General features: G+C 35.1%; 1 protein-coding gene across 5 annotated transcripts in view; it reads left to right on the top strand.

Annotated features, from left to right (window-relative positions):
- Positions 1-24,314, top strand: part of AFG2A (AFG2 AAA ATPase homolog A) — a 303,934-nt gene that overhangs the window by 167,370 nt on the left and 112,250 nt on the right. Inside the window, exon 15 of one of the 5 annotated variants that reach the window (XM_031466465.2) lies at positions 14,238-14,344. The exons of the other annotated variants lie outside the window; for them this stretch is intronic. Coding sequence (XP_031322325.1) covers positions 14,238-14,240 — 3 coding nt within the window. The 3' untranslated portion in view covers positions 14,241-14,344. Of the gene's footprint in view, positions 1-14,237; positions 14,345-24,314 lie in introns of those variants that run through there. 5 annotated transcript variants of the gene reach the window in all.

Raw genomic sequence — 24,314 nt, 5'->3', positions numbered from 1 at the left:
AATATAATCCTAGACTGAGTTACTTGCTCTGTTGGCTGCTGTCTCTCATCACTTTATAGCATTTATTATGGTATATTGTATTTGCTTGGTTAATTGTCCGTCCTCTTCAGACTGCAAGCTCTTTGAACGCAGGAAACATGTATGTCTTGTTTATCTTTGAAATCATTGTGTTTTGCATATAGAAGACACTCAATAAATACTTACTAAATTTCAAAAACAAGACTTTGCAATACCGACATATGTTTTTCCATGAAATTTTTTCTGATATTTCCCATAAATATGTCTTAAATATGAAGTACATGTGTGTATATATTTTATGTATATATAAAATCCTTGACCGTGTGCAACTTACTTGTCTTTACTGCATGTAACATTTTGTTTCTAAATTTTTTCTTTTAACTGGAAAGTCTCAATGTTTATTAAAATTAAATACCTATGCTATTTAACATAATAAGGGTCACCAAATATTTAGGAAAATGCAGTTGCCTTATTTACCACATTTATATAATGTTAATTTTTCTATTATTTATTTTCTTCCTGAGTCTATTATTCTTTTTGTTTGTAAAGCAGTATACTTGATGCTGCAACCAGTGGCTTTTTGCCATGCATTCTTAGTACTTCTTGGAACATTTGGTTTAGGAAGTAGGGTAATTAGTATATAAACATTGTGTAGCAGAACTACTCTAATTAGTGCCTTTTGGCCTGGGTTCAGTGATAAACAAAGTAAGATGCACGTCAGCATTTGTCCTAACAGTTTATAAAAATTCTGTTATGGCCCTTTGGGACAGCGTACACAAGATACATTAAATAATGTGGGAGTTGAAACCATGAGAAAGGGTTCTATCGTGTCGATTTAATAGTCTTCATATAATAAATTAGCTGCCTAACTTTGAAGGCTTTCATTTGTTGTAATAATTCAGAAATCCTCAACTTAGCCATAAAAATGTATCCCTAATAACTTTTCACATTTTTAATGAAACGTTGCCTCTTTAATCTGTACCTGAACCAATTTCTCTGTGTTTCTATAATCTACTAGCAGAAGAAGAGCATCAGTTTAGACCATGAGAATGAAATAGATTTAAAACTTTTAAGGTGCAAAGGCAAACATTTCTCACTGACTTTACGAGGCCTTCAGCAATTTTCCTTGGGTTCAGTTCATTGTTTCTCAAGTCTCTTATTTCTGAAAAGCAGTACTTCCTATTTTTGAAGTATAACTGCTCGGAAGACTTTTCCTATTAAGTTGTTGTTCTGTCAGTCACATTACTCAAGCTGCTATCCATATAAGGACCGATAATTTTTTCTAGAGACTAAGAACAGAACTGTCTGCCTGACAGCTTGTTTTTCAGAGACACTCTGAGATTAAAATTGGGGTCAGTGTATGAGGTCTTGGTGCTGCTGCTTTTGAATCTGATTTGTACTCAGAATGTTAGTTGTCAAAAACCTCTTTGTGATTAATTTCCTTGTATGAAACCACTGAAAACGGAAAGTAAATATGTTTAAAAGTAGAAAACTTAATAGTTGAATATTTGTCAAAGAAATGGAAATGATCATCAAAACTCTCCCTAAATTCTACACACAAACAACTGAATAAACTGACACACCTCCCCAAGTTGAATAGGTTTTACAATGTACTTTCACCAAACTTTTGGGAGTTTGTAGTTCCTGTCTCATGAATATATTAAAAAAAAATAAGTTGAGTTGAGAGAATGCTGCCTGGCTAGTTTTGTAAGCTTGTACAATCTTAATTCCAGAAGAATAGTATAAGAAAGGACGATTGTAGGTCCATCTCACAATGACAAGTGTGAAAATTCTAAATGAAATATTAGCTACCTAAATTCCAACAATAGATTTTTTTTTAATGTAGTATTTATCTCTGGAAGGCGGGATGGTTTAGTACCAAAAATATCAATGAAATCTATTAATGGTAAAAATACATAAATAGATTAAAAATTCACATAATTATCTAAAAGAATGCTTACAAGGTATTTGATAAAATTTAACTCCAACTTATGACTAAAAGAAAACCAGGAAAAAGAAACTTTACAAGCTTGATGAAGGTTACATACTAAAACCTATAGCAAACATCAAAAATTTAAACTTTAAACAAACTTTAAACAAAACAAGACAAATGTACCTGCCAAGACTGATATTCTTGATATAGATATGACTAATCCAATAAGAAAAAAATAAAATGAGATAAAGATAGAGGAAGAGGAAGAAGGAGTAAAAGATAAAAATATAACAGACAAAACAGCTGTCATTTGGAGATTATGTGATGTCTCCATAGGCAAACAATTAGGACTAGCAAAAAGCAAGTTAAAATACTTTCAGGAATCAATGGTTTTGTTTTTCCACATTAGCAGTAACTACATTTCAAAATTCACAATAGTTAAAAAAATTATAATGCATTTAGACATTAACCTAAAAACTGCATAGCAAATTTTAAAACTTTACTGAAGGATGTGAATAAAGACTTGAATAAATGAAGGGTTATATCATATGCATTGGTGGGGGACATAACAACATAAAGATGTCAATTCTCACCGAGGACAATTCCAATTAAAATAATAATGGGATTTTTTGAGACCTGAATAAAATGACTATGATGAAGGAACAAAAATCTACAAGTAGTTAAGTCTATTTGAAATACATCTGGAAGAAGATTGAATTTTGATTTTTTTTTTATACTAGATTTTAATTCATTTTAATAAAAGCAGTTTGGAACTGGCACAGAAACATAATCATACTAATGAAACAGGTGGGTGCTCAAGAACAGACTCAAAATGAGGAAGAGGTATATTGCTTAGTAGTTTCTTGGAAAAACTGGTTTATTAGATGAAAAATATACAGTTGGGCCTCTACCTCACATCATGTACAATATGAATGGCAGAGAGAACAATGGCCAACCTAGAAGTAACAGGTAAAAGCATAGTGATAATAAAAGAAAATATCAGAGAATATCTTTGTGACCTTGGTATGTGAGAGAGCTACTTAAACCCTTTCCCAGAAGCACATCCTATCAGGGATAAATTGGTAGCTTTACAATGTCAAAACTGAGGATTTGTGTTCAGTGAATTACAGGGTAAAACAAAACTAACATAAAAGTGACAGATTAGACGAAGTTACCAGCAACATCAAAGACTGAAAAGAGATGCATATATGGACTATGAGAAATGCTTGCAAATTCAAGAATAAGAATGGGAAAGCAGTGTATATATAAAAGTAGAGGTTATTCCTAGGCAATTCATGGGAGGACGTTTTTGAACAGCTACGTATATGAAGAGAGATGTTTAACCATATAAGTAATTAGACAAATGCTTACTAAAATAACAGTAACATACCACCTCACATCCATCTAAGTGAGAAGAAATTTTTGGAAAACCAGTAGGTAGATCAACATGTAGGTGAAAATTTGGGGTAATGGGCACACTTAATGACTAGTGGTGGGAATCTAGACTGATGTAACCAGTCTGAAGAGAACTCTTACAATCCTCAGTAAAAGTATGTGTATAATTTGTCCCCTAGTAGTCCAATATTTGTGTGCACATTCCAGTGAAACACAGCTGAGGTCTATGATGGGGGTATATAGCCAACAGTGTGGCAGAATTGTTTCTGGTAGCATAGAGTTGAAGATAACATGAGTCTTTCACTAGAGAGATGGTTAAGTAAAATGTGATGGATGCATTCTGTGAAACACTGTGTAGCAGTCAGAAGCAATAAAATAACTATACTGGCAGTGCTCTCCAGCCCAAGACCCCCAGGAACAGACATCTGTTGTGGAAACAAAATGGGTTTATTACTCATCATAGGGAAGCGTGACACACACTGTGGGGAACTGTGAAGCTTCTCAGCAAGAGAATATTTCCAAGGACTTAACAAGATACGAGCTTATGTTAGATGATTTGAAAGAGGGTTAAGGTAGGACTTTGCTCTGGTTTGAATACTGTCAGGAAGCAGAATTAATTCTGTGATTGCTTATTTTAATTAAATCTTATCCAAAAATGGTAAGAGTAGAACGCAGCAAAGCTGTTAATTGGCAAAGAAACAGCGATCACTCTTACTAGCCAGGGTAGGAAATGTTTGGTTGTTTTTGTGGCTTGGACAATGTTCGTATGTCTGTATTCAAACATGATTATGTCCTAGTCTTGTGTTTGTCGTGATCCATTATGGTCACAGAGTGGCCTTGTCTAATGTTGATGTTCTGTGGAATTGTTTATGTTCAACTGAACACTTGAGTGTTAGGCCAGCTCTCAGTGACATGAAGGCCTTGCTAATAATACCAGGCCAGTTCCCTGATGTGCTCTTCTCTTCCACAGTGCTGTAACAGCATGAGGGAACTTGGAATGTGACATAGATTATTAAAAGGCCTGACAAGATCTATAGCATAATATTATTTATGTAAATTAAACATCTAAGTAAAACAAGGGTATCTGTATTATTCAAGGATTAATGTGTATATATAAGATTCTATACCAGATGCATAGGTTCTCATTTTTAGTGAGGGTAGAGAAAAGGGGCTAGTAGCCAATACTGAGATTGAAAAGAAATATTAAGTAAGAGAAGAGCCTCCTGAGGACCATTGTGATAGTATGCAGTGGACTGAGAATTATGATAATTCAGTTCCCAGCAGTGGGATCCAAAGGCCAATCTGTACATCAGCAGAAACGAGGTGGGAAAGAGTAGGAGCCCGTGGCCCAGCCTCGTGTTTGCATTGACTGCCCTCGCCTTTTGGGAGGTGGGGGAGGTGGAGTGCCTCCTTTAAGCTCTCCTAAATCTCTTTCATTTCCCCCAGCAGGAATGAGCTATTGTAATGATAGCATGTCAACACTTGCTGAAATAAAACATGCCCACCAGTGTAACATGAGAGCATTAATATTTCATGTGGAAACTTGATTTAACTTTGAACATATCCCAAAATTTTGAAAGTAAAAACAACACAACAACAAATAGCCTGCCTCATATTAGCTGCAGAGAAAGCTGGCTTGTTGCATCGTAGGTAAAAGATTTTTTCATAAACTATAAAATTAGGGTCTGTAATCATGTTATTATGTCTTCATTTGCTGTCTAACTGTAGAAAAGTGCTTGCGCCTTTAAGAAGAAAGAGACTTCCTATCCCCACTCCTGGTCTCTTATCAGTGATTCTTTGAAAGTACATGTCCTAGTGTCTTGAGTGAACTCACTTCAGCTTCTGTGATATTTAGAAGTAGTAGTAATAGGTATTAAGAGCGTAGATTTTTAATTTAGGAAGGGAAAAGCCTTAATTTTTATTTTGACAGTTTTCTGTTCAACTCTAAAGTGAACGTGCAGGTCTCTGTCTGCTGGGGTCCTCATGCTTTGCTCTGTCTCTTTCAGTGTTTCCATCGCATTGGGTCTCCTGGCTTCCTGGACATGTTAGCAAGATAAGGCTGATGCACCTGTGAAGGGCACTCTGCCTCGGGTTCTGACTTACTGTTGGTTCTTATTCTTCATTGACTCTGTTCTGGAAAGGGTGTCTTGATGTTATTTTTAAAATATTCTTTCTCTTAATTTATATCACTTTATGTTCAGGCAGGGGGAAAAAGTATACAATGATAGTTCTTAGGGCATCAAATCTTGTTTTGTCATCTCTCTAATTACTTGGGCCTTCATTAACATTATAATAGCAAATGTAGAACTTTTTTCTGTGAAGCATTCACAGAAAAACCCTGAAATTAGTTTTTAAGGGTAATTACTTTTTATTACACTACCTTTATAAATCCATGGCAGATCCCTAGGTTTCTTTTATGTCCACTAGTAAATACAATGAATTTTGATTTAAGAAGCAGACGTACTTCCATTCCCATTCTTGGACAACACCCTAATTGGTGAATTACTCTGGAATTTTGCTTATAAAAATATAAGCTATGAGATCTCTGTATGGCTTCTGTTTTCTTGAGAGAGGCAACATTGTTTCTTATAAAACTTATTCGTTCAGATTTCTGGGTTTGATCTCTTGAAATTTCTGTGCTTCGTCTCTAAAAATATTTAGCAAATTCCACATTTGTTTTATGCAGATCAGGTTAAGAAGGAACTGTGTTCTCAAAATTGTGCTCTACATAAATTGTTCAGATTCACATTTTTCTGTGAAACAGTATTAAGAATGATAGCTCACAGTCTCTTTTAAACACATAATATGGCTAACATTATGTTTGCAGTAAAGAATACTAGAAAAAGTAATACTGCTGCAAGCATGCAAATAGTCTTTAATTTGACATGCCCCTGTGCTTCTGTTAATACCTGCAGATAGACTTCCCACAGCTGCATTGGTCCATTCCAGGTTGTGAAACTCATTTACACTAAAATATGAGTGAAAATGCTTGATCTGCCTTTGATCTTATGAAATAGGGAGAGCTAACAGACAGTGTTAAAATCTTATGCTCCTCCTTTCTCCCAGCCAGTTTTCCTTCCTAGACATATTTATGTTTTCTATATCCCCTACACCCTTGGGCCCAAGATTATAAAGCATAATAAGAAGTCAAAAAGAATAACTTTAGGGGAACTTTTTTCAATTCGTGTACTTAAGTGGACTAGGACCTTAGGCAATTTTCCCTGCAGATGCTAGCAATCTGGAAGGAGTAAAATGGGAGCAGACAGGTTGCTTCCTCACCTAAATCACTGAATGTGTTTCTTTGCAAACTTTTCAAATCATCAACTCACACACACTTTATAAGACTTTATTTAGTATCTCCATATCAGGAATGGAACTTGACACAATTTTCTGTACATGCACGCACACATAATAAATGTCACCCTCTTGCAACTACAATAAGAATTCGTGCTTATAGCATTGGACTTTCTGTTAAAATCATTAACTTGAAATAGTGTTCTTCACAGGGGAATTTCATCAGAAAGGATATAAGGTGTTTTAAGCATGTGATTGATTCCAAAGGAAAGGGAAAGCTAATAAAGAACTTAGTAGTATAACCATTGATTTAGCTATTTTACAGGTACAGTTTGGATCTAAAGTGATTTTTTTAAAGTCTCTTTAGCCACTGTGGTGATAGGAGACAGATTTCATATATAGAGAGGTTCATATGTGGTACATTTGGCTTTAAAAGTAATTGTGGTTGGCACTGTAATAGGAAGTCAGCTAGGGTCACTGATGACATCTAATACCCAATGTTCCTGGTAGGCATGGGCCAGCGTTTGATTTGTTCTTTTGAGGAGAGGTTTATATGTCTAGTTAGGCAACATAAATTCTTATTTTTGGCATTCACATTAGATTCTCTATTTTGGTTTCTATATTTTTACACATTATAGACAAGTAGTAAATCCCCTAATTCTCTAACCAGAGAAATTCCTGAGAATACAGGTGTTTAAAACTTGAAGTAAGATTACATTAAAACCTTTCACTAGTTTGAAGGAGAAAAAGATATTGTCTTTAATTCTCTATTTATAAATAACGTTTTGGCTACGTTTTAAAATTGTGTTTTATTACCTGATATACCAGGGGCATAGGGGTGTTATTCTTTTTGTTCTAAGGTCTCAGTATCTCCATTTTTCTTTAAAATGAGGGTCTGTAAACTTTTTCTGTCGAAGTCCAGAGAGTAAATATTTTAAGCTATGCAGGCTACATATGGTCTCTGCTGCTTCCCCACCGCCCTCGACTCTGCCATCCTCTTCCCTTTGCTCCTCTTCCTCTGTTTTTCACAACCTTCTAAAAATGTAGAAATCATTCTAACCTTGAGTAGCCTAAAAACCAGATTTGACCCACTGGCTGGTTTAAGTGAGCCCTTAGTTCTAGACCCAGTTCTGCCCCCAACTCACTTGTGATTTTGGGCAGTTGGTATGATTGGCTTCTCTGGCCCTTGTATGCAGATAACCTAGTAGTCTCTTCTAGCTTGCAAAATCTATGAAATACATATATATGTATACACACACACACTTGCTTTTGATTTATCATTTTAGATAAAGAGTTTAATTATTGCAGAAAAAGTTTGGTTGTGCTTCAAGTAAATTTAATTAATGCCCAGGTTAGTTATTATCAGGGCCAAGCCATCTGGCATGTGAACTCAGTGTCAGAAAGTCTGAATTTTAGGTGTTTGTTTGTTTGTCTGTCTTTGCCACTTACTAGCCTTTTGTGGTTTCAAGCAAGCCACCAAACCATCTGAGTTTCAATTTCTTCTGAAACTGAGGAAATGATACTAACTCCACCTACCTCTTAAAATTGCTTAATTTTCTGCTTGTACTGGAGATAATCAAAATGCTTTCTAAAATACAAAACATAAAAATCATTCTTTTAAACTACATGGTTTTATAACTAAATTTCCCTTTATAAAGTTTATTATATGAAAAATGCTTTTAATTTAAAACTACTAGCTTAAATAACATTAGCCATCTAATCTAACATCTGGAAAACAGTAGAAGATCACTGGCTGGTTTGTCAAAGCAGCAGTAGCTTTTTCCCACCAGAAGTTATACCTAGATTTTGATTGTACTGTTTCTTTTCTAATCATATTATATGCTCTCTAGACCATACATAACTAGCTGAGTTCTTAATATAATGCCTTGCACATAGTAGCCACTCAAATATCTGCTGACTTTCTGTAGGACCTTAGTCTGCCTAGGCATCAGATGTTCCTATTTCCTTTTCAGCTGTAAATAATTACATTTTTACACTCAGAGTATAAAACTGTTGCCTTTCCTTCTTTCATAGTTGTTATTAAAGAAATTCTCCACAGATGTTTAGTCCATTCCCTCAAATGATTCCCTTTTTTCCCCCTTCTTCTATGGCAGGAGAATGAAAAGAAAAATATTCCTTGAGACTGGACAGGTTTTGTGCAATTAAAAGATAGTTAATTCCCAGTTTACTTTTTTTTTAAACCCCCTCCCATCCGTTATTTCCATCAAAAGCCTCTTTAAACCAATTTTCATGTAATAAAAGCTATACCTTGGTTAATGGAAGTTGATCTGGGTGGTGGGGGCAGGTGAGAAGGAAACTCCCTAGAAATCTGAGATGGATTTCTCAGATTTATTTGCTTTTGTGTTATACACAACTTAAAGGGAAAGAAAGCAGAATAACTTAGTGTAGTACTCCTCAAATCTAGCTGGACGTCAGAATCACCGGATGAACTTTGAAAAAACACAAGGGTTTTCTGGCCCTGCTGCAGACTTACTGAATTAGAATCGTTGAGATGGTCAGACCTAGGAATCCATATTTTTTAAAAGATCCAGCTAGATTTGAAAACCAGTGAAGTAGTTACTACTATGGTCTGTAGAGGAAGATAGATGTGAGTTTAAATTCTGGCTGTGTTATTTACTTCCTGTATGAATTTGAGCAAATTATTTAACCTCTCTCCAAAAAGTTAAAGATAATAATAAAATTTTATCTCATAGACACTTTCAAGGATTCCATGAGATAGCATAGCACTGAAATACTTCACAATAACACTCAGTAAATCATTTGTCATTGTTGTATGTGATTGTATTATTATTTTTCCTGACAGATACTGTAGCCTTTAGGAAAAAAGGGTTAAACAGAATTTAAATTTTGAATATAATCTTATTTGGTAGAATTTGACTAGAAATTTACTTCATAGCAATCCCAAATTAAATTAGTGATGCCACATGTGAATTTTCAGCCTTATTGATAGCAATGGGCAGCTATATGTTCACTCTGTAGTTTTCTTATGGAAACTTGGTACTTTTTACAGCAGTAGTATGTATATGTTGCTAATAGGCCAAGAGAACAGTCATGTCCATTTGGTAAAAATGATTTAGAATTCAACTGAATGCAGTAAAAGAAAAATTGAAAAGAAAGAATGCAAACTTATTTTGTGTTTACTGCTTGATTTCCATTAGGCCCCACCTGAATGTTTTTTAAGACCAAAGCCACAACTGAATCTGCTAGTGCCTGCAAGAATTTTAAATATGCATGTTAATTTTAACAAACATTTAGTTTTCTTTAAAAGTGTGATTTCAAATACTATACCAGCCAGAAAAATATCAGTAATTCATATGTGTTAAAATAAGTATCTGTACAGACTGCTGTTGTTTTTAACATCCTAAAAAGAATGAGATCCTTTTAAAGTATTTATCCTTTATGTTTATGTATACTTTGAAAAAATAAGTTTTATCATGAACATAGGAGTACTTCATGCTCTATTCGTCATTATCTTGCTAAGTATTGTCTTACAATTGAAAAAGATTATTTGCCCAGTAGTTTGAATGTGTGTTATGAAACGTTGAACTGCTACCACAGCTGTGTATTACTGAGAATATCCTTTTCAGTGAGGTCTTGGGCAGCCGTTTCTAAAGTGAAAATGTGCAATGAAAACTTATCATTAAAAATAGCCAATTATGTGTAGAATAGATAAACAAGATTATACTGTATAGCTCAGGGAAATATACACAAGATCTTATGGTAGCTCACAGAGAAAAATTGTGACAATGAATATATACATATTCATGTATAACTGAAAAATTGTGCTCTACACTGGAATTTGACACAACATTGTAAAATGATTATAAATCAATAAAAAATGTTAAAAAAAAATAGCCAGTTATGTTGGGTCTTTGGTTAGATTGAAATTCCCAGGGGTAACTGTGTAAGTTAAAGCATTGCATTGATAAGTTTTTTTTAAACATTTTTTATTGATTTATAATCATTTTACAATGTTGTGTCAAATTCCAGTGTAGAGCACAATTTTTCAGTTATACATGAACATACACATATTCATTGTCACATTTTTTTCTCTGTGAACTACCATAAGATCTTGTGTATATTTCCCTGTGCTATACAGTATAATCTTGTTTATCTGTTCTACAATTTTGAAATCCCGTCTATCTCTTCCTACCCTCCGCCCCCTTGGCAACCACAAGTTTGTATTCTATGTCTATGAATCTGTTTCTGTTTTGTATTTATGTTTTGTTTGGTTGGTTTTTTTTTTTTTTTTTTTTTTTTTTTTGATTCCACGTATGAGCGATCTCGTATGGTATTTTTCTTTCTCTTTCTGGCTTACTTCACTTAGAATGACACTCTCCAGGAACATCCATGTTGCTGTAAATGGCGTTATGTTGTCAGCTTTTATGGCTGAATAGTATTCCATTGTATAAATATACCACATCTTCTTTATCCAGTCATCTGTTGATGGACATTTATGCTGTTTCCATGTCTTGGCTATTGTAAATAGTGCTGCTATGAACATTGGGGTGCAGGTGTCATTTTGAGGTAGGGTTCCTTCTGGATATATGCCCAGGAGCGGGATTCCTGGGTCATATGGTAAGTCTGTTCCTAGTCTTTTGAGGAATCTCCATACTGTTTTCCACAGTGACTGCACCAAACTGCATTCCCACCAGCAGTGTAGGAAGGTTCCCTTTTCTCCACAGCCTCTCCAGCATTTGTCATTTGTGGACTTTTGAATGATGGCCATTGTGACTGGTGTGAGGTGATACCTCATTGTAGTTTTGATTTGCATTTCTCTGATAATTAGTGATATTGAGCATTTTTTCATGTGTCTATTGATCATTTGTATGTCTTCCTTATATACAAAACAGAAACAGACTCATAGACATAGAATACAAACTTGTGGTTGCCAAGGGGGCAGGGGGTGGGAAGGGATAGACTGGGATTTCAAAATATAGAATAGATAAACAAGATTATACTGTATAACACAGGGAAATATATACAAGATCTTATGGTAGCTCACAGAGAAAAAATGTGACAATGAATATATATATGTTCATGTATAATTGAAAAATTGGGCTCTAGATTGGAATTTGACACAACATTGTAAAATGATTATAAATCAATAAAAAATGTTAAAAAAAAAAAAGGAGATTATGCCAAACTTACTAGTGGGTTCTCTGTTATTGGAAATTTACTCTAATTTAGGTGGCAAGGCATAAGCATATGAGAAGTGGTTAAATGTGTCTCTGAAGTTTACAACATTAGTTCAGAATGCAAGAAGACATGTCATAAGATGTCAAATGATTTTACAGATCAACTTAAAACCAAAAGCAGGACTACTGTTTTGATTCTTGGTGGTCTCATGGTGAGACTACTAACAAATCAGCATTATCCGTTTCATGCAGCAGAAGTGCTATACTGAGAAAGTATTTAAAATGTACTGTGGGGAGCACCTGTGAATCAAAATGGCAAGTAAATGACTAATTTTCCCCCAAGTCAGTGGTTCTCAAACCAGGATGATTTTGCTCTCCAGGGGACATTTGATGGTATAAAGAAGTATCCTTGGTTGTGGACTGGAGAGAGATATTTCTAGTATCTACTCGGTAGGGCCGGGGATGGTGCTAAACATCCTAAGATGCACAGGACAGCTCCCCTCAACAAAAATTTTATGGACCCAAATGTTGGTGTAGCTAAGATTTGAGAAACCCTGCTCTATGGTACAGTGTCACCACTCTTCTAAATTTCCTCTGCCTTTTATAGGAAATTTTATTCATCTGTGATTTTCTGTTTCTATGTTGTTTCTTTATCATCTGCTCAGAGTTGTAAGTTTACCACAAGTGAAACCTGGATCATACACGAGAGACCAAACCATGCCATAACCCAGTTTCTCATAAGTGGTTTCCTAGAACAGCCTCTTTTTCACTCTGCTTGAACCATTCAGATACCTTTTCTTTAGGCTTTTCCAGCCTATACTAACCCCAGAAATTTCCATTAACTCCCAACTTTCACCAGTCATATTCAGATTAGGTTTTTTAACCACAAGGTAGAAGCTTTCACTGTGCACATAAATATTAAGATGAACTCTCCAGGATGGCCATACCCTGAACAAGCTTCCTGCCACTGTTTGTTTCCCTTCAATTTCCCACTCTCTTTGACCACTGCTTCAGCCTTCATTCCTGATCTCTGCCTTCCCCTTGCCTACACTGACCTATTGCCTGAATTGCTTCTACTAGTTTCATCTGAGTTAATTTTTTTTAAATAGAGTATAGTTGACAATGTTGTGTTAGTTTCTGGTGTACAGCATGATTGTTTTACAAGAATATATATATATTCTTTTTCATATTCTTTTCCATTATAGATAATTGCAAACTATTGAATATAGTTCCCTGTGCTATACAGTAGGACCTTGTTGTTTATCTATTTTGTTTATAATAGTTTGTATCTGTGAATCACAAACTCCTAATTTATCCCCCCACCTTTGGTAACTATAAATTTGTTTTCTTTGTCTATGAGTCTGTTTCTGTTTTGTAAATAAGTTCATTTGTCTCATTTTTTTAGATCCTCTGTGTAAGTGATAGCATATGATATTTTTCTCCATCTGACTTCAATTAGTATGATTATCTCTAGGTCTGTCCATGTTACTGCAAATGGCATTATTTCATTCTTTTTTATGGCTGAGTAGTATTTCATTGTATAAATATACCACAACTTCTTTATCCAGTCATCTGTCTGTGAATATTTGGGTTGTTTCCATGTCATGGCTATTGTAAATAGTGCTGCTGTGAACATTGATGTTATGTATCTTTTTAATTGGAGTTTTCTCTGGATATATGCCCAGGAGTGGGATTATTGGACCATATGGTAACTCTATTTCTAAATTTTTTGTAGGAATATCCATATTGTTTTCCATACTGGCTGCACCAAATTACTTTACCACCAACAGTGTTAAAAGGGTTCCCTTCTCTCACCCTTTCCAGCATTTATCACTTGTGGACTTTTCAATGATGGCCATTCTGACCAATGTGGGATAATACCTTATTGTAGTTTTGATTTGCATTTCTGACGAGTTAATTTTAATCTTATCTGTTTGCTAAGATCAGTTGATTATTGGAAATACCCTCTTCCTACATAATAGTCCCAGGATATTATAACAATACTGTAATCTCTTTTTTTTTTTTTCAAAAATGCACATTGGTTTAAATGTTTACAAGACGAGGAAGAAAAGTTCCTGATGTTGCTATATGCACCAACATAACAGTTGAAGTGGTGGCTGCATATCTCTGCTTCAGTGATAGCACTTTTGGCATTATACCAGCATCCAAATGAATTCCGGAAAAATATGTGTCACATTTTTGTTTCATCAGTTTTCCATCTCAGCACTAATGATCGAGGCAAAAAATAAAGCAGTGTGCTTTCTGTATCTAACCTCATCTGATTTCCTAGTCATGGCCAGATTTCACAGAGATGAATAGAGGACTTTGAAGTATCACTTTTCTAGTTAGATATCCATCTTTCCTGTGTATGTTTAATAGAGCCAGCAGAATGAGAAAGGGTCTGAAGGATACCTCTATCTCTTCTCTTCCTTCTGCAGTGAAAGGACTTCCTCTCATAGATTAGTGGACAGGGGTTAATAATAGAAGTATTCACAAGAATAAAAGAAGAATTGACTATGCATGAAGGAAAACAGATGCTCCTGGAGGTGGGTTTCTCAGATACAGTCATCACTTCTATACTGTATAGTAGTATTGGGGATATTTTGTTGTTCATATTTTTTTTTTTACAATATATTCTGTTTCATTGTGTGTATTGTAGATTGTTAATAAGCCAATTTATAGGTGAACACTGCCTCATATTTCAAGATCTGTGCTTACAGCTAGGCTTCCCCCTTTCACTTTGATGCTACAGAGGGGCTTCAGCTATTTGCTACCTGAAAATCGTCTGAAATAGTGCAGAGATTTAAAAAACTGCTCCCATGTAAAACTTTGCAAAGATGTCACTTTCTGCCCATACTCTAATAAATGCCCTCATCTTGCTCTGTAGGAAGCAGTTCATGTAATGCTAACTTCTGATAGATTTGTATCAATTACATGCAGTTTGACAGAAAAATTCAGAAAAAGTAAAGAATTGGGGCATTGTTTGTATTCGTTTAGTGGTTTTAAAAGTGGAATTACTATTTAATTCATACAAGTGATTCCATACACAGAAGAAATGTAAGCCCTGTCTTTAGATATTTCTGTCAAGTATTACCAGTTTCACAATGTGTCACTTCTGTGAGAAAAAATGTCTTAACCGATTAGTTTGGGTAAAGGAACTGAGAATGCCCACCTCAACTCATTCTGGGCTCTGTTTTTTCCTTTTGGAACTTCTTGGAGGCAGAGCTTCCAAGGTGCCTACTCTACTGTGCTGTAAACTGACACAAAAGGTTTTGCCCCTGAGGGGGAGCCTGCAGTCAGTGCATCGAATTCAGAGGTGAAGTGTTAGGAAGCCATGTGAATGTACCATTCAGCTACATTCTCCAGTAAGAAAATACATATATTGATCTCCATATCTCTTACTCCTCTGGGTTCTTATTCTCTCATACCTACCTCCCTCACTGCCCTCTTCCAGTCCCCTGCTGTATCCAGATAGGGGAAATAGGATTATTTTGTGACCTCTACCCCCAACTCTAAAAACTTTAAGAGTATCTTTTGCCATTTTTCCTATCACTTTGTAGATCTTCACAGATTCTGATTACTAATCCTTTGTCAATTATATGTAACTCAGATATCCTCTCCCAGTCTTATTGCTTATCTTTACCCTTTATGTTTTATGTGGTCTTTTATTGTAGAGGAGTTCAATCAAGTTTATCTGTCTTTTCCTTCTTGTGTTCTTCATGTCTTCTTAAAGAAATCCTTCTGTTCACCCAAAATCATATTTTCTATTCAATTCTTTCAAGTTTTACCATTTATATTTGGATCCTTAATCAGTCTCAAGTTTTTGATGTAATATTCAGTGCTGCAGTGTAAACAGTTGTGCATCACCTCTTACAGATATATGTTGTCCAATACAGAGGCTACTAGCTATTTAAATTTAGATTGATTAAAATTAAAGAAAATTTCAAATTCAGTTCTTTAATCTCACACTTCACCACATTTCAAGTGCTTGATACTCCCTTGTGGTCGATGACAATGCTGTTGGACAGTGCACATACAGAACATCATCACTGCAGTAAGTGGTCTTTGCTCTTCCCTGGAATCTTTACTACAACTCTCTTCTTAGTGAGCTTTGATTCCAGTTCTCGCCTCCTGACCCATAAGCATGTTGAAAGGGCAGCTAGCTTCTTAGCTCTCAATAGCTTCTTCCAGGAATGAGATCTGCTTCCAAATGAAAAGCTATTCTAAATATAGGACTTGTGTCTATACTCCTCCTTCTCCTAGATCTTGGCTTCATTATTACTTGTTAGTTCTCTGATTTCTTCAAATAGATGTTTTTCTCCAGTTTTTCTAGTTATTCTGAGCAGGAGTGTTTGTTCAAATTACCTAGATCTCCATTATTTAAAATGCAGCTACCCAGCATTCAAGCTTGCATTCCTTAACTGAAATACTGTTTATTTATATAAAGGTTCAGTTGTTTTTATTCTTAATTTTCAGCTCACTCTATTTGAATTAAATATATTTTATTTTAAAATCAATATATTTTTCTTCCTAAATCCAAATCTAGTTTCCTATTCTACTTTTGATTAGTCCTGTCGAGTAAATAAACCAGTCCATTTAAAGATATGCCATATTCAATATTAACTTTAAACATAAACATAAATTATAGTAGAATACTTGCTTAACATTTCTAAAGTACCCATGTGAATAAATAAGAAATGTCTATGCTTTATCTGAAAAAGTACATTGTTCATTTATTTTTATATGTTTTGTTTGCTCACTGATTAACTTTAATTCTTCTGAGGATACCAGTAAACTCCATGTGAATACAAGTCATCTTAGAAATCCAGAGTTTTACTAGAAACACGATTTTGTGGGGGAGAACTATAAACTTTGCAGATTAACACAGCAAGAACAACTCAACGTGACACACTGAAACCAAACTGCCTGATGCTGATCTCAATAAGGCGATGGTTCCTACAGGTACACATTAATATACTTAGTAACATTAAGCAGTGCTACCAACTGTAAAATAAGTACTCCAAGCTTCAGTGCCTTTGAAAGCATCTAGGAAATTACAGCATCTTTAAGGTTTCTGTTTTTTAAACACTCCTTAAAGTTACAAGATTTTTATATATTTACTCATATGAAATGTTGGCCTTTAATACAACATGCAGAGAATATGACTGAAGATAACTGTTATTGATTAGTCCTAATAAATTTTTAGTTGTTTGATGTTTTAATGATAAATAACAAGCTTCACTTTAATGCACCATGGACAAGAGAAAAGCATAATCTTCATTTAATGGCCAATTAATAAATGATTTAACATTTTAAAGCACTTAATAAGGATGAAAACCACAGCAAAGGTGTTTGCCGGTATGTGGTTACCAGAGAAGTTCACTAGGTCAGAGTAAAAGCAGAGATTAATCTTAACATCTAATATGCAGTGCACCTTTGTTTCTTAATCAAAATGCAAACAAGGACGTAAAATACAGAATTGTATTTTCATCAGAATTTAAACCAGACTTGACATCTTTAAAACATGCCTCAAAATTTAGAAGTATAGAAGTGTCATCACTTACAAGAAAAAACTAACACATGCATAGTCCATCTCAATCATTCCTGAAAACAGACCACACACAAACTTAAAATTTTAAACTTAAAAAGCTTAAAAAGCTAAGAGGGCTTTAAAATGTAAAGGGAGAAAAAGGAGACTTGACGGCATCAGAACTAATGTCCTCTTAGGTACTGAAAGGAAAGGTGTAGTGTAATAGGGCAAGTATTCTTCCATCAGCCTCTCACTTTACTTTCCACTTTTTTAGGGTGAGAAAGTAATTAATTCTCTGTACTTTATTGAATCATAAGGCTTTATTAATCAACAACTTGAAATAACTTACATAAAATGTCTTTTTATTGGGACTTCAGCCTTAGAGGGACAAACTAATCATCAAATTTCCTTTTATAAGGTAATTTACAGGGTTGTACAGTTTCCATGTTAATATGTAACTCATAGGCTGCTTTATTTTATGTTTTTCCATGTTTTATAAGTGGCTGTTGGAAATTTTAAAGAATTTATGTAATTCAGTATTTGTTCTTGGGTGGCTCTGGGGACCTGAGGACAGGAGAAAACAGAGGGAATTATTTGCTTTCTTGCGGTAAGAAACATTAGTATTAGCAGGGAAAAAGCAAGTTCAGATATAAGGGCTAGAGAAGAACTCATGCAAACCTCAATGGTACTTTTTACAGCAATTTTTCTTAGGGATACATGAAGACTGAGCCATTTTTTAAAATATATTTTCTAAGAAAAAGCAAATTTGTCTTTATGAGCTATTAAAATAGAGATTTGAAAATTTTTAAAAATTGTAAAGAAAATGTATCAGTATTTTTGCTGCATATCAATTAACAAATTCATTTATTTAGATTTTTGAATAATGTTTAAATTTGTAAATGGTTAGTTCAAAATTGATGATCAGTGTATGACTTTAAACATGAGATTTCCTAGTTTTGTGGTGATGACAAAATCAAACAGTTCATAGGCCCATAGGCAAGACTGGTACTCATTAGCTGTAGTAGGAGTAGTAATAAAAATAATGATTTCTTATAATTAGAATAATACTCCTTACTTAATTACTATCTGTTCACCAATTTTCTTTTAAGATGGCCCCATAACATTGTTAATCCTAAATAATAAATAGAGAAAATAAGGCAAAAACCAGTCAAGTAACTTTAAGTCTTCATCATTTTTACATTCATTCCTTCATTAGTTTATTCATTCCCCTTCTAGTTTCTAAAAGGATATTAAGCTAATAATAGCTTAATGACAGGCATCATATGGTGGCTTTTTTTTTTCAATTTTTTAATAATTATTGAAGTATAGTCGGTTTACAATGTTGTATCCATTTCTGGTGTACAACATGTTTTAGTCATACATATACATACCTATATTTGTTTTCATATTCTTTTTTATTATGGATTGCTACAAGATATTGAATATAGTTTCCTGCGCTATACAGTAGAAACTTTTTAATTTTACATATAGTAGTTAGTATCTGCAAATTTCAAACTCCCATTTTATCCTTTACCACCCTCTTTACCCCCTTGTAACCGTAAGTTTGTTCTCTGTGTCTGTGAGTCTGTTTCTGTTTTGTAAATAAGTTCATTGTGTCTTTTTTTTTTTAGATTCCACATATAAGTGATACCATATTGGTATTATTCTTTCTCTTTCTGGCTAACTTCGCTTAGAATGACGGTCTTCAGGTCCATCCATGTTGCTGCAGATTGCATTATTTTATTTTTTTTTAATAGCTGAGTAGTGTTCCATTGTATATATATATACCACATCTTCTTTATCCAATAGTCTGTCAGTGGACATTTGACTTGTTTCCTTGTCTTGGCTATTGTAATCAGTGCTGCTGTGAACATTGCAGTGTATGTGTGTTTTTGAATTATAGTTTTCTCTGGATATATGCCCAGGAGTGGGATTGCTGAATCATATGGTAGTTCTATTTCTAGTTTTTTAAGGAACGTTTATACTGTCCTCCATATTGGCTGCACCAATTTACAGTCCTACCAACAGTGTAGGAGGGCTCCTTTTTCTCCACACCCTCTCCAGCATTTATTATTTATAGACTTCTTTATGTTTGCCATTTTGACTGGTGTGAGGTGATACCTCATTGTAGTTTTGACTTGCATTTCTCTAATAATTAGTGATACTGAGCATCTTTTCATGTGCCTGTTGGCCATCTGGATGTCTTCTTTGGAGAGATGTCTATTTAGGTCTTCTGCCCGTTTTTTGATTTGGTTGTTTGTCTTTTTGATATTCAGCTGTATGAGCTATTTGTATAGTTTGGAGATTAGTCCCTTGTCAGTCACATCATTTGCAAATATTTTCTCCCATTCTGTAGGTTGTTTTTTCATTTTGTTGATGGTATCCTTAGCTGTGCAAAAGCTTTTAAGTTTAAATAGGTCCCATTTGTTTATTTTTTGTTTTATTTCCATTACTCTAGGAGCTGGTTTGAAAAAAAAATATTGCTGCACTTTATGTCAAAGAGTGTTCTGCCTATGTTCTCCTGTAGGAGTTTATAGTATTTGGTCTTACATTTAGGACTTTAGTCCATTTTGAGTTTATTTTTGTTTATAGCATTAGAGAATGTTCTAATTTTATTCTTTACAGGTAGCTGTCCAGTTTTCCTAGCACCACTTATTAAAGAAACTGTCTTTTCTCCATTGTATATTCTTGCTTCCTTTGTCATAGATTAATTGACCATAAGTGCATGGATTTATTTCTGGACTTTCTGTCCTGTTCCATTGATCTGTGTGTCTGTTTTGATTACTGTAACTTTGTAGTATTGTCTGAAATCAGGGAGTGTGATTCCCCCAGCTCTGTTGTTTTTCCTCAAGGTTAATTTTGGTTTTTTGGTGTCTTTTGTGTTTCCATACAAATTTTAATATTTTTTGTTCCAGCTCTGTGAAAAATGTCATTGGTAATTTGATAAAGATTGCATTGAATCTGTCTATTGCCTTGAATAGAATGGCCATTTAAATAATATTGATTCTTCCATTCCAGAACATGGTATATCTTTCCATCTATTTGTGTCATATTCAGTTTCTTTTATCAATATCATATAGTTTTTGGAGTACAGATCTTTTTTTTTTTGTTTGTTTCTGTTTCTGTTTAATTTATTTCTGCTCTGATCTTTATGATTTCTTTTCTTCTACTAACTTTGGATTTTGTTTGTTCTTCTCTCTCTAGTTGCTTTAGATGTAAGGTTAGGTTGTTTATCTGAGATTTTTCTTGTTTCCTGAGGTAAGCCTGTATCTCTATAAACATCCCTGTTAGAACTGCTTTTGCTGCATCTTACAGGTTTTGGATCATGATATTTTAGTTTTCATTTGTCTCTAGGTATTTTTTTTTATTTTCTCTTTGATTTCTTCAGTGATCCATTGGTTGTTTAGTAGCATGTTGTTTAGCCTCCATGTGTTTGTGTATTTTATGGTTTTTTTCTTGTAGTTGATTTCTAATCTCAGAGTGTATGGTCAGAAAAGATGCTCGTTATAATTTCAGTTTTCTTAAATTTACTGAGGCTTGCTTTGTGGGTCAGCATGTGATTGATTCTGGAGAATATTCTGCGCACACTTGAGAAGAATGTATTCTGCTGCTTTTGGATGGAATGCTCTATAAATATCAATTAAGCCCATCTGGTCTAATATGTCATTTAAGGCCTGTATTTTCTTATTGATATTCTGTCTGGATGATCTATCCATTGCTGTAAATGAGGTTTTAAGGTTCCCCACTATTATTATGTTATTGTCGATTTCTCCTTTTATGTCTCTTAACAGGTGTCTTATATATTGAGGTTCTCCTATCTTGGGTGCATATATATTTACAATTGTTATATCTTCTTCTGGGATTGATCCCTTGAACATTATGTAGTGTCCTGCTTCATCTCTTGTAACAGTCTTTATTTTAAAATTTATTTTGTCTGATGTAAGTATTGCCATTCCAGCTTTCTTTTGGTTTCCATTTGCATGGTATATCTTTTTCCATCCCCTCACTTTCAGCCTACATGTGTCTGTAGCTCTAAAATATGTCTCTTGTAGACACCATATGTATGGGTCTTGTTTTTGTATCCATTCAGTCAGCCTTTTGGTTAGAACATTTAATCTATTTACATTTAAGGTAATTACCAACATGTATGTTCTTATTGCTAGTCTGTTCATTGTTTTGGACTGGTTTTTGTAGGTCTTTTTATCTCTTTTTTAAAATGTTTGCTTGTTTTTTGTTGTTGTTGTTGAGAGGTGATTAGGCTAGTTTGTTTGTTTATTCCTTTAGTGGCGGTAACTGGGGATTGAACCCAGGACCTTGTGTATGCTAAGCACGCACTCTACCACTGAGCTATACTCTGTGCCTCTTTTCTTTTTGTTCTCTTCTCTTGTAGTTTGATGACTACAGAGTTACATTTGGGTTCCTCTTCTTTTTTTGTGTGTATATCTATTATAGATTTTTGGTTTTGCAGTTATGGGTGTGTGTGTGATTGTTTTAAGTTGCTGTCTTAATTTCAAATGCATTTTAGATACCCTGCATTTGTACCCTCCTCCCCTCACAATTACTTTTCTTGTTTTTAGTTGTGGCCTTTTTTACCTGGAGAAGTCCCTTTAACATTCGTTGTAAAGCTGGTTTGATGGTGCTTAATTCTTTCAGCTTTTGCTTATCTGTGAAGCTTTTGATTTCTCCATTAAATCTGAATGAGAGCCTTGCTGGGTAGGGTATTCTTGGTTGTAGGTTTCTCCCTCTCATCACTTTAAATATATCATGCCATTTCCTTCTGGCCTGTAGAGTTTCTGCTGAAAAATCAGTGGATAACTTTATGGAGTTCCCTTGTATGTTATTTGTTGGTTTTCTCTTGCTAATTTTAGTGCTTTATCCTTATCTTTAATTTTTTTCAAGTTGATTACTATGTGCCTCAGTGTATTCCTCTTTGAGTTAATCCTGTGTGGGACTTTCTGCACTTCCTGAACTTGGGTGACTGTTTCCTTCCCCAAGTTAGGGAAGTTTTCAGCTGTAATCTCTTCAAAATTACAGAGGTCCTTTTCTCTCTCTTTGCTTTCTGGGACCTCTGTAATTAGTGCGCTTCATGTTGTCTCAGAGTTCTCTTAAACTATCCTTATTTCTTTTCATTCTTTTTGTTTTTTCTGTTCATCGATAGTGATTTTCACTGCTCTGTCTTGTAGCTCACTGATCCATTCTTCTGCCTCATTTAATCAGTCTTGGTTCCTTCTAGTGTATTAGTCATTTTGGAAATTGTATTCTTCAACTCTTTTTGGGTATTCTTTATATTTCCAACTCTTTGCTAAAAACTTTGCTCTGTACATCTATTCTCCTCCCAAGTTTTCTGATCATCTTCACAGTTATTACTCTAAAGTCTTTCTGAGGTAGATTGCCTATCTTTTCATCACTTATCTCGTCTTCCAGGATTTTATCTTGTACCTTTGCCTGGAACATATTCTTCTGCTGCCTCACTTTGTCTAAATTCCTCTTTGTATTTTTTTATATAGGTTAGTTAAGTTTCTTGACCTTGGAGAAATGGCCCTCTGTATGAGGTGTCCTGTGTGTCCCAGCAGTGCATTCCCCTCTTGTCACCCAAGGGCCAGGGTCCAGCTGGTCCTAGTGTAGAGTCTGGCCTGCGTTTGCAGACTCCTTCCACAGGCTGTTGGATTGCTGTTTTCTTCTGATATCTGTCCACTGGTGGGTGAGGCTCGACTAGAGGCTTGTGCAGGTTTCCTGGCAGAAAGAGTTGGTGCCTGCCTGCTGCTGGGTAGAGCTTGGTCCTGGCCCCCTGGTGGACAAAGTAGTGTCTAGGGGCATGTCTAGAGGCAGCTATGGGCTCAGGAAGTCTTCCAGTGGGTTGGGTTGCATTCCTACACAGTATGTTGTTTGGCCTAAGGCTTCCCAGCACTTAAGCTGGAGCTAGGTCTTGGAGCAGTTGACCCAAGCAAGATGTCAGCCTCCAGGAAGGTTCATGTACATGAATACTCCCTGAATGTCCACCACTAACTTTTACATCCCTAGGGTGAGCCACAGCTGCCCTCTACTTCCCCAAGAGACCTTCCAAAACCAGCAGGAAAGTCTGACCCAGGTTCCTATGGAATCACTGCCTCTACCCTTGGTCCTGGTGCAGGCAAGATTCTGTGTATGCTTCCCAAGAGAGTGAAGTCTCTATTTCCCCAATTCCCGTGGAGCTCCCACAGTTAAGCCCCACTGGCCTTCAAAACCAGATATTCAGGGGTCTCCTTCTCCCAGTGCCAGAACCCTAGTCTGGGGAGCCTGATGTAGGGTTTGGACCCTCACTTCTATGGGAGAGACTGCAATTTAGTCTCCAGCTTATGGGTCACCTACCAGTGGGGGTATGGGGCCCGATTATATCGCAAGCACACCCTTCTTACTGTCCTGCTGTGGTTCCGTCTTTATGTTTGCAGTTGAAGAAAATCTTTTTTTTGCTAGGTTCCAATCTTCTTTTCAATGGTTGTTTAGTACTCAGTTGTGGTTTTGTTGTAGTCATGAGAGGAGGGGAGCTTGTGGTCCTACTACTCCATCTTGACCAGAAATCCATATGGTGACTCTTAACCAAGCTGACAAAGTAAAAGAAAAGCATGAATACTTTACACACTTCTCTCATCACTAAGGCACTATGCCAGTTAGTCAAATAAAAAATAAATATGTCAAACCAATTTGTTTTATATAGAGAAGACATGATCTAAGATACTCCCTTTTCTCACAGTTATTTGCTGTCCTGAGAACCCAATCTGAATCATGTCGAAGCTAATTTATAAGATATACAGCAAAATTTATCACAAATATGAAGCTCCATAAGGTCAGTGTTACAAATTTCAAATTTAGGTTTTTCTAGACTTTCATTAAATCTCAGATTCAATTAAAAGTTAATACTTTTGGATGGAAGAATCTCAGTAGTAGATGTTTCAAAATACAGTGCACATAGAGGGATTATCAGTTTATGTATGTGCAGATATATACA

Source organism: Camelus dromedarius, chromosome 1 (genome assembly GCF_036321535.1).
Source record: "Camelus dromedarius isolate mCamDro1 chromosome 1, mCamDro1.pat, whole genome shotgun sequence".
Taxonomy (NCBI): domain Eukaryota; kingdom Metazoa; phylum Chordata; class Mammalia; order Artiodactyla; family Camelidae; genus Camelus; species Camelus dromedarius.
Note: the sequence above shows the minus strand (reverse complement) of the source record. Positions and strands in the feature narration are given on the sequence as shown.